General features: G+C 35.1%; 1 protein-coding gene across 1 annotated transcript in view; it reads left to right on the top strand.

Annotated features, from left to right (window-relative positions):
- LOC109098340 (xyloside xylosyltransferase 1-like) overlaps positions 1 to 10,486 on the top strand; it is a 38,733-nt gene extending 28,247 nt beyond the window's left edge. Inside the window, exon 5 of the mRNA XM_042766649.1 lies at positions 8,180 to 10,486. Within this exon, the coding sequence (XP_042622583.1) occupies positions 8,180 to 8,576 (397 nt within the window). The 3' untranslated portion in view covers positions 8,577 to 10,486. The remainder of the gene's footprint in view (positions 1 to 8,179) is intronic.
- The last annotated feature ends 3,217 nt before the right edge of the window (positions 10,487 to 13,703 follow it).

Raw genomic sequence — 13,703 nt, 5'->3', positions numbered from 1 at the left:
TTCATCAATCTGAAATTTTAACAATAATAGTTCTCTATATGAAATGAGCTTTTTTTTTTAGAAATTCTATGTTGTCTTTTTGTGTTTCTGGATTCTGGTTTCTGTATTTTATGATGTAATACAAATGTATGATCAAAATGGTGGCAATCAAATAAATGTATAAAACTTAAAAGATATTCCTTTAAAAATCTATCTATCGATCTAGACTTTAATGTGATTTAATGTTCACAGAAACTAGCCTTATACAGCCCTACTTTTGATTCATTAAAATGTTGCCAAATTCTGTGAAAAGTTAGTAATTTTTTTTTACTCGATTCTGCAATTCTGTCCATGTTTTCTGCGTCATGGGAATCAACGAACATGATTATTTTTTATTTTTTTTGGGTATGTTACATTTATTTATATTTATGCATTTAGCAGACACTTTTATCCAAAGTGACCTACAGTGCATTCGGGCTATACATTTATTTTTAATTTTTCCCAGTATGTGTATTCCCTGGGAATTGAACCCACAACCTTTTGCGCTGCTAACGCAATGCTCTACCACAGAGCCACAGGAACAGTCAAAGAGTGTTATTATGAAAATATCATCTGACCACAAATCAAATCTCTTGTTTCTTGCCTCGATTTAATCAGAATTTTATGCCAGAACTCATGCAGGTTTTCACAAGGATTTATTTCCCCTGTTTTTCCCTCCATCAGGCTAGTTTCTTGCCTGTCTGTTCTCTCGCTCATACTATTCCCCTCCAATCATTCTTTTCCTCCGTCCCAGTTAGTTCCTGACATCTAGAGCTGAGCGTTGATGGATAGAGCTTCCCGTGGCCTTGTTCAGCGGTTGCCAACACCAATGAAATGCTCATCTTTGATGATGCATTAAAATTCAGCTGGCTTCTCAGAGTGCTGTGTTTAATATTTCACAAACCTGTTGCATAAGATTCCTCTTCCATATTCTGTTCGCATACTTCGCAGGGAATACCAGCCACTCTTATCTTCACTTACCACACTGATTTAATAGTAAAAGCATCTTTTGTGTTCGATATTTTGTTGTTGTTGTTTTGTAGGTACTCTGAAACTTGTAGTATGAGATGTACAAGTTAATCATATTATGACTTAAGCAATAGTTCACCATTGTGCTTGAGTGTATAGTCATTGGCATGCTCATGATGACACTGCTCGAATATCAGCTTCTTCTGTCTGTATCAGAGATCATAGCAGATCAGATAACAGTGTTCAGCTTTGAACTTTAGCAAGGGCTTTGTTGAGATTAAAAGTTGCACGGTTGGCCGGCAGTAAACTTTTGAACTTTGGTCCCTTTTCCCAGAGGACTTCATTATTCGTATCCCTTTGGTGCTATTGTTTGTCTAATGTCTAAATATGTTTTGGAGTGTAGCTTTTTCCAAAACGCTAGTGAGCTAACTTATAAGGCAGCATCCTAATGGTCAAGGAAATATGTAAGTAGCCAATTTGGGGCATTTGATAAGAGCAGCAGCTCTGTCTGTCACAAAATAGAATTTGATGCTTAATAAGAACAGATCATTTGTAGCCTATAGCATATGCAAATATTGAATAAAATATTTTATTACACTACACAATTTTTGATAGATTTCAGTACTGAATTATTTTGTCATATAAAAGCATATTTTACATAATTTATATACATTTTACACATAATTAACATTTTTATATATAATTGAATGTAAACATGTAAAAATTCTAATATGTAATAAATTATTATTATTATTATTTTAGACCCACATTCATGTAAGGAATTAAAATGCTGCCTCCATAGACAGCTCACTAGATTTTGGAATAGAGCTTTTATATGGAAAATGCCATGCACGTTATAGGTGTTTTTTTGTTGTTGTTTTTTTTCTCCAATAAATAGTGATTTTACCTAGTCGAATTGCACCTTACCTCTAAGCAAAGTCCATAAAAATAGGGTAAAGTGTACTGTGTTAATATGAAAAAAAGATTGTATTCATCTTTCACAGGTGTTTTACCTGTACTTTGAATTAAGCATTGCATTGTGTTCTGTTAAAAGAAACTTAACAGATAGATATGTCCTGGCAGAAAATCGTTCATGTAAAACACAGAGAGCTTGGCAGAGATTGTTCTTTCTTTTTTTTTCGAGAGCTGCTATTTGACATATTTCAAATGGGTGCTTGACTTTCTTTGCTTGAGGCAAATAGCAGATCATTTCCCAGTGGCAGGTGTGTGCTGAAACTCCAGACTGGTGAGACACAGACATCCTCAAGTGATTGAGGACAAATGGCAAAAAAAGATGAAGAGATGAGAAAAAGCTGCCTCAAACATTGCATAACAGGCTGCCCTAACTGTAAACCACCCCTAAAGCTGCAGCCAATCAGATTGGATTTGAAAACTTGAGTTAGCAACATAAAGTGACAAGCAGTCTGTCACTTAAAATTAATTTGTCAGACCAGCAGCATTGCATTTATTAGGCTTGAGTGTTAACTTATATTTAAGTTTGCATATTTCATTAAATATTTAAATGTTGTCAAAAATGTGTGTTTGATAGTGACAGGAACTCTTAAACTGTTTTGGTGAATATGGCGTCCTCCTTTCTGTTACAATGGGCACCTTAAGTGGGTGTTCTCATTTTCACACTGGTTCTAATGTATTTAAAAAAAAAAAAAATCCATTTGCATTTTGTTTGTTTTTAATAAAGGAGAAATCTGTGAAATACTGAGCAACACCAAGCTTTGATTGCAGTGTGTTGCTGTGTCAGGTGAGTGGCTTTTTGACATACACATTTTCACTGCAGTAGCACTATATGCATTTTCAAAATACTGTTTTTAATGTTTGTATTCTAACATGAAAAATGGTTTGTTTATAAGTCCGTGATGCTGTAATTTCCTAGGCTCTTCTCAGAATGAAACAGTTTGAAGGAAATATTTATTTCATGTGTAAAAGCCCACTGGACCTATTAGCTGTTAAGTTGCAGTGGAAATTATTGCCTCGTTAGTGGTGTTTTCTAAGGGTAGTTTCACTGTTACTGCTGCTCGTTCTTACAGTTAGGGTTCTGAACAAAACAAAACTAAATATTAAACTTTGATTTGTATCTTGCTGGACAACCACCCAGAACACCCTAGCAAATGCCTAAATTTAAAAAATAAAACCTTGATTTGGTAAAACATGAACATTTACAACACTGAAGTGTGCATTGTGAAGTGACCATGATTAAAATTACATTTGAAACAATTTTTGGAATAAAATGGATGAATTTTCTGAGGATAATTACATTGCATTCTCTGCATTGTGTGCATGCTAAATGCACATATTTAAGCGGCGGCAGCCCCTTACTGAACATATATGGATTTTCATCACTATTATATATATATATATATATATATATTTATATATATATATATATATTTATGTATTTATACATATATATATGGATATATATATATTATAGTGAATGAAAATCCAAAATTTTAAAGGGTTAGTTCACCCATAATGGTGATGAAAATCCAAAAATATATCATAATATAATATAATACTTGTATTATATTTATAATAACGTTTTATATTATATATTTTGTTATATATTGTCTTATATTACAACAAAAGTAAGCGGCAGAAGCACAACTAAAATGGGACTCAAGACTGGTGTGTGGCACAATATTATATAATATAATAGTATTATATTATATTTTTGTGTGTTTAACATCATTCTATTTTCTGATAGCATTTAATGTATGTTTTTTTTTTTTTGTTTGTTTATATTTATTCTATTTTCTGATAGCATTTAATGTATGTTTTGTATTTTTTCTACTTGTTTGCATAATGCCAATATAAATGCATTTCCTTTCCTGAGTCACATGTTCAGCAAAATGCCATCCAGTTGTTAATGGTGATGAATTATCTTAGATTTGTGCCACGGAGCACGTACATCGTCTCAAACAGACAAATAGGTCTTTTTCCCACTTGTAAAAAAAGACACTAAAACTAAACATGAAATGTAGAAGTGCCATGTGACATTCCTCTGGAGTTAATGGAGGAGGCCGTTAAACAGCAGGGAAAAGTTGTTTGTGTTAAAGTGCCAATGCTGAGCTGAAAAGACAGAACAGGAAGTTGCAATTCTGCTGTCTTAACCCACGCTGTTGATGCACATTTGCGTGGTGACACCCGCTGTTTTCAACTCTGACTTCACAAATTCCATTTAAAGACTGAATAACGCAGGTATGATTTGGTTGTTTTTTTTGTTTTGTTTTTTTGGTTCGGCCAGGTAAGGGTGTTTCAGGTGTTCATCCTGACCCAGAGTGCCTCAGACATGCCCTTACATCTGACATGCAGCATTTTTCAGAATGCTGTATCTCCTCATGAATATTTAATTAGAAGGAGACTCGCAGAGGGTGGCCTAAATATTCTGTGTCATGCCACCTCAGATCCGGAGGTGCTAGAATTAAAGGGAAAGAGATGCACAGAATGGTTTTATCACTCTTCTTCTTGCTGTTCTTAGTGTTTGGATTGAGGGTGCGTTCATCTAATAATCTTAATTTTCTCATGTCATTGCAGACCAGTATGACTTTCTTCTGTGGAACATTAAATATGTGAAGAATCATTTTGCCGCTCTTTTCCAATCAAAAAAACAGTGAGCAAGGACAAATATTCTATTTAACCCATGAACCCATGCAGAAGTGTTTTTTCCCTGAAAATCTGTTGTTGCTCTCAAATCCTATTTGGATATCTTTTTCTTTGTAATAGTTGAGTATTTGATTTAAATTTAAACACACACGAGTTGTGTGTGTGTGTGTGTGTGTGTGTGTGTGTGTGTGTGTGTTTTGTGTGTTTGGTGTGTTGTTTTTTGTGTGTGTGTGTGTGTGTGTGTGTGTGTGTGTTTTTTTACTTTCAGTTTGAATGTTGTTCGGAGGGGAAAAATAAATACAATTATACAGAAAATTTTCCAACTTTTATTTAAGTTTGGATTTTTTTCGTGTGGGGAATAAAGAATGTTTTTTAGATAATAAAAATGTATTTTCTCTTTTGTCTCATTTGGTGGTTTGTATTATTATTTTTTTGCTCTCAAATCTCATTTTTTGGTTTTTATTATTTATTTTCATCTTCAATTTGTGCAATATTTGGAGCAGACTGTTGGCCAGAATATAGAAGAAGAAGAAGAAGAAGAAAAAAACAGAAAATAAAAATATAATTTTTTATGAGATTATATTACAATTAATTAAATAATGAGTTAATAATCCAAATAATTGTTAGTTGCAGCCATACTCTTATATTGCTTTTTTTTGTCCTTTTTGGAGCTTTTGGATTCCTCAGATTTCATATTGTGTGTTCCACTTTAGAAAGAAATTCATACAGGTGTGGAATGACATGAGGGTGAGCAAACGATGACCACATTTTTACTTGTTGGTTGTGAATTGCCACTTCGAAGCATACTTCTTTGTCCCTTATCTTAAATAATTTAATTCACATATAAATTAATGTTGTCTGCATTAAAAAAAAAAAGTATGCAGAACAAGTCCTTTTAGAAAAGATTAAAATAATGATAACTTTATACCTGAGCTTTTTGTATGGATTAAAAAATTATGGTATGAATTATTAAGTGATTTTGGATATGATTAGATCTTTGAGCAGCTCCATCAAAGCGCTGGCAGAGCCCTCTGAGTTATTGTTTAAGTGTTGTTCTTTTTTTTTTGTGATGCTTTTTATTTGAGGTACTCCCATGGACTGGAGTTGCACTCATTTAGCGCTCTCTGGGAGATCAAAATAAAAGCTTCAAGTTTGTGTCATCCTGTCTGGTTCTGTTCTCCTGCTATCAAATGAATAGTCCAGGAGCAGCAGCTTCAGAAATCTCTTTGTTGTTTCCTACCCAGCTTGGGCTTTTTTAAAGCAAGAGAGCATCTATGAACTTCAGGGGAACCTCTGAGGAATTCCCTGCAGGGGGCAATGACTTGATGGATCAAAGCTACTTTGAATAAGCTTGGTTTTCTTTCAGTCCACGGTTTTTCGTTATGAGCAGTGCATAAAATTCAGCAGTCCACGGTTTTCGTTATGAGCAGTGCATGGTCTTGGACTTAAACAGCCCGCATGCTGATTTTCCACATGCCTCAGTCTATAGGTTGAGTTTGCCTCAGGCTGTCCACGGTTTTCTTTAATTTTATTAAGTGTCCTAATATTGTGTTGGAGTATTTGGATCAGGTTTGGCCAGGATCTAGAAGGTCAGAAAAACAAGAAGAAGATTTTCTCAGAATATACACAGAATATTAAAATATAATTGCCAATGATTAGTATTATGATTAATTAAATAAGCAAGTTCGGAGCATCCCCCTAATGTTAGTTGCAGCCTACTCTGCTCTGATTGCAGCTTTGTTTTGTGTCCTTTTTGAGAGGAATCCTTTGAGCCAGTTAGCCAGTGCTACCATAGACAAAGCACCTTTACATAAAACAATAATATAGTCAATCCGTTCTTATAATGACATAAGGTACAAAAACACTTATGCAAGCGAATCGTGCCCACAGCTAAAGTGTAAGCTGCTAAACTGTGAACACTTAAAACATAATGGATACGTTAGCCTTAGTGCTAAAATAATTTAACTGATGAAACAAACAGTTTGTAAACCAAAATATGTCTAATGTAATGTTTGAAGAACGACAGACAAAAGACACTCTGGTTCTTAACTTTTAATCAGAACGCAGAACAGTTCTATCACAGGAGCACCAGCCGAAAGACCACTTCATCTCTCCCGCATTAACCCTGTAACTGCCGGTGCAGCACAATAAACAACAATGCAGAACAATGTCAGTCTACAATAATCGACATATTCTTAGGTTCACTGCGAATTTTTAGAACTACTTCAGTAAGACAGTAGTATCGTGAGTTACAACTAAACCTAAAGCTGGCACTAGGTAAAAGCATCAATATTGTGTCAAAAAAATGGTTTATGTTTTCCTGCACTCAAATGAAAAATCCAGTAGCACCAGCGTTCAAATGTACTGTTTACAGGTCGTGGTTGGAGCTTGTTAGTCCAAATTAAGAGAGATTATGAAGCCAGGGGAAGATGAAAATTCCCAGCAGAGAAGCAAGTCTTGATAAAATGACAAGCACACTTTGAATAGGCTTGAATTGTATTTCTGTGGTATCCTTGAAGCAGTGCGCGTCTTTCTCAACATGATGTAAACGCACTTCTAGCAAAGTGTTTGTGGGCAGATCAGACTCTGTTCGTATTTACAGCCTCGGGGGTCGCATTATGCAAATGTTAAAGTCCAGTGATTTATTTTTTCCGTTAACAGCAAAAGATTGTCTAAACTTCACGACTATTATGAAGGCGACTCTGAGTCGCCTTCATCTTCTTTTGAGACTTTTCTTAGATTTATCATGCACTTTTTTGATATAACAACTTTGCTGTTTTTTCTGTTTTCTTTTAATGTAGCTATTTTATTTACTTTAAAGAGAGATTTTTAAATTTCTCTATTCTTCACAAGTTCTCTATTCTGCTCCTTGAAACAGCACTCAAGTCCGCCCTGGTTTTTCAGTTTTAGCTAGAAACTGGCTATATACTTCAGAGTTTATTTAGCTTGAATACAAACAGCACATGTTTTAGTGTTTGGATTTATTTTTTCTTTTTAGTTATTGTGTGTATATATTGTTTAGGGTTTTTTTGTGTTTTTTTTTTTTTGGAGTTTGTGTTTATTTTTACTTTAGAGTTTTTATGTTTAATTTTTGTTTTTCCCTCTATTCTTCTGTCACAGTCTCTATGAGCCCTGAAACAGCAGAATTGTTGCTGTTGCCCTGTATTATTATTATTATTTTTATTTAGAAACAGCTCTGTATTGCAAAAATTAAGTATTTAGCGCTTTAGCTTGAGAACTAAAAATGAACAGAATCATATTTTATGTCCATTTTAGTGTATTATAGAGTTACAAAAATGTAACATTTATTATAAATTTTTGAAATAAACATTTTAATTGTACACTTACGTTTCTTCTTCTTTATTAGAATAGTTGTATTATTTAATTTAATTGTTTAAATTACCTCTCCTCAACCAGCTGCTTGAGTTAAAGTGTCATTTTTGTCGTAGAATGTAGGCTGAGTTATATGGTAAATTATGGGTTTGTTCACATCTGTAAACCTAGGTATGATAGTTACACTCTAATTCTTTGCTTAAATTCTTCTTTGCATTGTCTTCTCTGTGTGTTGTAGGCACACTTTCTGGCAGTACCGCAAAGAGAATCCCAAGTCCTATGTGGGTGACCCTCCACCAGATGGTCTGCCCGGCTTCAACAGCGGTGTAATGCTTCTGAACCTTGATGCCATGCGTCACTCTACCTTATACAACCAGCTTCTGGAGCCCGAGCGGGTGGCTCGCCTCGCAGAGAAATACCACTTTCGGGGACACCTGGGAGATCAGGATTTCTTCACAATGATCGGGATGGAGCACAGGGAACTCTTTTACCCACTTTCCTGCGGCTGGAACCGACAGCTTTGCACATGGTGGAGGGAACACGGGTATGGTGACGTCTTCCAGCTGTACTATCACTGCGATGGGCCGGTGCACATCTACCACGGCAACTGCAACACTCCCATACCTGATGACTGAGGTCCAAAGTGCGTCTTTGAATGCTACCTTTGATTAAACTCATTTTGTTTGCACATCTTGAACAAATTTTAAATCAAGTGGACCGAAGGCAGAAGGGGCTCATTGTTAGAGGTGCTTATAGTGTAGCATTCCCATGACTAATCACATTTACACAATATAATCCAGCCATTACCACGTCAATCATTCGTTTAACACCACTGAGGCTGTTGTGGCACCTTTTCAAAGTCACTAAAAGTCTCTGACTTAAAGGGATAGTTCACCCAAAAATGAAAATTAGTGCATGATTTACTCACCCTCAAGCAGTCCTAGGTGTTATGACTTTCTTCTTTTAGACAAACACAATCAGAGTTATATGAAAAATGTCCTACGTCATCCGCTGGAACACCACTCTCTCGTGAACGTGCGCACAGTACGACAGTTAGTGGAAACTAGAGATTACAGTTTATAAAGTTTTTAATATTTATGATATTTCAGAAGGCCTTTATTAACCCCCCAGAGCCATGTGGAGCACTTTATATGATGGATTGATACACTTTTTTGGGCTCCAAAATTTTGACCCTCATTCACTGCCATTATAAAGCTGGGAAGATCCAGGATATATTTTTAATATAACTCTGATTGTAATCATCTGAAAGAAGAAAGTCATATACACACATGGCTTGAGGGTGAGTAAATCATGGGGGAATTTTCATTTTTGGGTGAACTATCCCTTTAAATACCAGTTGTTTTTCTCTTTTTAAATAATGCAGTGCGGCTTTGACTCTCAGTAGTCTGAGTTTCCTCATGCAGGTGTCTCATCAAATCGCTCTTAGACAGCAGGGAAGGAGCCAATCAGAGAGTCTTTTCCTCCTCACGTTAAAATTTGTATTGTTTACAGGTGCAGTTGCACTCTTGCAGTCACACTGAGGTGCCACTTATCTTCCTAATGCATGCTTTAAAAAGTGGAGAGAGCGGATGCGTATATTTTTATTGGTTTTATTTTCAATGCAATCCTCTGTTCCTATGTTTTTATGCAGTGATGAAAGCAGGGTGGAAAGGGTTGTTGACCCACTTTCCTAAGTTTTTGTGCGCTGATGTTGGAAATCAGTTTTCTCTGTGATGTGCAACTGAATCGCCTTAGAACAGCCAAGATAGCATCTAGAACATCTGATCAGTGGTCTCATCTAGAAAACATTCTTGCCGAGGTGCTCTGATCTGCCTGAGAAATGGGGAAGTGGGATTTGCTGGAGTATTCCAAAGAGAACAGCCTCTGCCTTGAAGGGGATATACACTATATTTTGAGGGCAGAGCACTAGCTGTTGTGGTTGGCTGGCATTTTTTGAGCGATGTTGCTGTTGGCGAAGCTCTGTGGGATTGTGTGAAATGCTCGTAATAACCTGTGCAATGTCAAATCAACAGGCGGAGAGAAAGAACTTATAATGAGGCCTCATGTGTTGGCAGGCAGCCATGAAATCCCACTTCAAGCTCTTCTGGGTCCAGTTTTGTGAGGTTAAGGACTGTGTGTCTTTGGGATCTTCAAAGAATTTGTTCTATGCTTTGTTGGGAGTGCAGTCATGTTTTGTCTAACCATTTTAGACCAGCTTTTGCCTGATCAAGTTAAAAGCAAAATGTTTAATTAATTAACCTTTAATCTGCTAGTCCAGTCACATAAAGTATTCACGCTTTTTTCCTGTTTTCTTTCTTATGTATTAAGTTTCATTGGTCTCATTCCTGAAAGATGAGCAAAGGCATATTTCACTGTTAACTTTATTTTGTACATTATCGTTCAAAAGTCAGGGGTAGGAAAGATTTGTAATGTTTTTGAGGGAAGTCTCTTATGCTCACAAGGGGTGCATTTATCGATCAAAAATTAAAACATTAAAACAGTAATATTGTAAAATATTTTTACAATTTAAAATAATTATCTCTCTGAATATATTTTAATATGTAGAACAATTTCTTATTATTATTATCAATGTTGAAAACTTGTTGTGCTGCTTAATATTTTTTGTGGAAACTGGTACAATTCAATTCAATTAATTTACAATTTGATGAATAGAAAGAACAGCATTTATTTGAAAGAAATATTTTTCACTTTTGATCAGTTTAATGCATCCTTTCTGAATAAAAGTATGAATTTATTTTTAAAAAATCTTACTGACCCCATCTTTTGAACGATAGGCTCATAAAGACTCTAAATTGTTGCATTCAATTCACAGCAACAGTTGGCGACGTGTGTTTTGTGTTTACCTAGTTTTCCATGAACATTTTTTCCCCCAAAGGAATCTCTCAGGGAAGATTTATTGAATAAAACAAGTTTTAGTATAAGGAAAATTTAATACAACCTCCACAAGCTAGACTTTTTTTGTAGTACAGGTTACTCTTTCTAAAGAGCCACCTGTTTGTCATACAAATTTGAGTGTTGAATGTAAAACACACACTTGTTGTGTAATATATGTTGTGTCATAGAAATTGAATGTATTAAAGCTAATGAACAGAATTCCAGAAGTGAAGTAAAATCACATTTGTAATATAACTAATATATCATTCTCTCCATGCAAATGTATTGGTGGCCTGAATAAAAATCCTTCTATTTCTTAAGATCCTGTTACATTTCTCTTCATTATGCATTAAAAATGAGCTGTAGTCTACATGTTTTTGCATGTTTTAGTATTGCTATAGCAGTTTAATTTTGAAGTGGAGCTCTAACAATTTTTAGACGGCTCTCCAGTTGAATATGCAGCATGGGTTTTGGATATTTCATCAAGCATCCTTATGTGTTGTGCGGAGGCCTGTGTCCTTTATCCCAGTTTCAACTTGTTCCAATTTTCACAGCATTGTCTGAGCTGGCAGTGTTTTGCAGCATGAGTGTCGAAGAAATCAAAGCGGTGTTGTGACCTAAATTCTGTCACCTCACAACACAATCATGATTTTCTTTCTGTTTGTCAGCTGCTTCAGAGAATCCTCTTTTGTCCCATTGCTCTGTGTTTCTATGCCCTTGAGTTGTTTTTTGGAGACCTGTATGTACATGATTTATGTATAAAGCATCTCAGAGTGGCATTGATTTCTGAAGGGTCATGTAACACTGAAAACTGGAGTAACGTTTACTGGAGGAAAATTCAGCTTTGCCATCACAGGAGTAAATATTTTTTCAAAATAAATGAGTCATTTTAGATTGCAGTAATATTTCAGTAAATTGTGTTTACTGTATTTGAAATAAAGTCAGCCTTGATGACCATAAGTGACAAATTTTTTTTTTATACATTATAATGTTGTGATGCTTACATTTTCTTTTAATTGTTAGTATTTAAAACTATTGATTTTAATTGCTAGTGTTTTATTTTTTATTAATTTAGATCAGATTTGATAGATCTTTAACGTTGGCCATTTATTGGTTAACAGCTTTAACATGAAACTAATCAGATAATCTGTATTGACCACATTTTTTATCTGTGCATCCCTCATTCAACATTTATTGAAATTTGAATTTGAAGTTTGGCATTGCAAATCATTAGTGTGAACAATTAGGGGTTTGTTTAAATCCTTAACCCTTGCAATAGTCAAGCTTTAGTTCACATATTGCTGGTTATTAGCTGATCAACACAAATGCATCTTTGTCATTAAACTGTAAATAATTTCTGTACAGAGGTGTTTGCAGTGTAAAAGCTTATCTTGATGGATGCGAGCTCTTTGGGTAAATACATACACTCTGAGCAAACTGCAGCCAGGACTCTAAATGTGGGTCAGACTCATGCACCTCCAAACTGCTGTCGTCCCATTCAATATATCATTAATTTCCCATAATGTAAAGCTTATATGTCGCCATGACGCCCGTACACTGCTCTGTGTAACTCACTAAGCTGAATTACGTCACGGATGACATTTTTAAAGCCGTGAGGGGGCATGAACAGACCCGAGTCCTCCATTTCAGCTGGATTAAATGATGTGTTTTGTCCCCCGTCTCCTCAGGCCCTCAGTAAGATGTTGGTCATTTGGGCTTTGCTTGCACTCAGAAAACTGCAGGTGAGGGCAGCACTGACCTACATTAATGTAGCACACTAACCTATTTTTCCACTCCTAAAATTGTATCCTGATATTTTTGTTTCCTTATTGTCATGGAAGCACCAGGTGCATCCTTTGTTTGTTTGTCCTATAAATCTGGAAATTAGTTATATAAAATTTTGTGCAGGTGCATTATTATAAAATGAATGATCCCAAAAATGTTAGTATGATTCTTTAGAACTAAATATCCACTATTCAGCTCTCAAGACATTCAATTCCATTTTTACCATTTACTTAATCAACATAATGTCCATTGCATGCATATATTAATTATGCCTGTTTTTGTTTTAAACAATGAAAGTCAAGGGGTCCAATTTTTGTTTTAGAACAGAACATTCTTCAAGATACTTTCTTTGTGTTTTACAGAAGAAAGTAAGTCATACAGATTTGGAATGACATGATGGAAAATAAATGATGACAGAATTTTCAGAACAAAATGATGATTTTCACATAATTATTAACATTATTATTAACAGTTTTTATCCTACAGATGCATTGGCAGAACACTGGACTTCCAATTTACTTTTGTTCTATTATTTGATGGGACACATTCAGACTGTGAAATTGAAATGCATCCAAATTAACATCATTTCAGATCTTTCTTTTTATTCTCCTTAGAGCTCTGAGTGTTGGGAGAAGTGCTGAGGGGTATAAGATTTCATCAGAAATGTCCTGATGAAATCTTATTGAATTGCAGCGCTATACCTAACATAAAGGGGAGGTAAGAAAAGACAGGATGCATCCCATTGAGAATTGGTTGACGAGGTTTGAACAGAAAGTGAGAGTAAATGAATGTACAGTAGGACAATATATAAGATATTAGATATCAAATTGTGTGCTATTATTCTTCTAGGAGTGATCTGACTTTTTTTGATTGAATTCAGACTAGGCACCAGAACGTTATGAAGACAGATGTGCTCTTTTGAACATATTTAGGGACCACATTATCATAGACTTGAACTTTTTTCAAACAAAATGTTAACATCTAATTTATAATGCAATGATGCATGTGTCTCATGTATGTTTTAGCTGTTTCAATTTAAGAAACACTAATTCTTAGGGTGTTTGACTTGTGGGAACTGTTTC

The sequence above is a fragment of the Cyprinus carpio genome, chromosome A11 (genome assembly GCF_018340385.1).
Source record: "Cyprinus carpio isolate SPL01 chromosome A11, ASM1834038v1, whole genome shotgun sequence".
NCBI classification, from domain to species: domain Eukaryota; kingdom Metazoa; phylum Chordata; class Actinopteri; order Cypriniformes; family Cyprinidae; genus Cyprinus; species Cyprinus carpio.
This window is presented reverse-complemented; position numbering and strand designations above follow the sequence as displayed.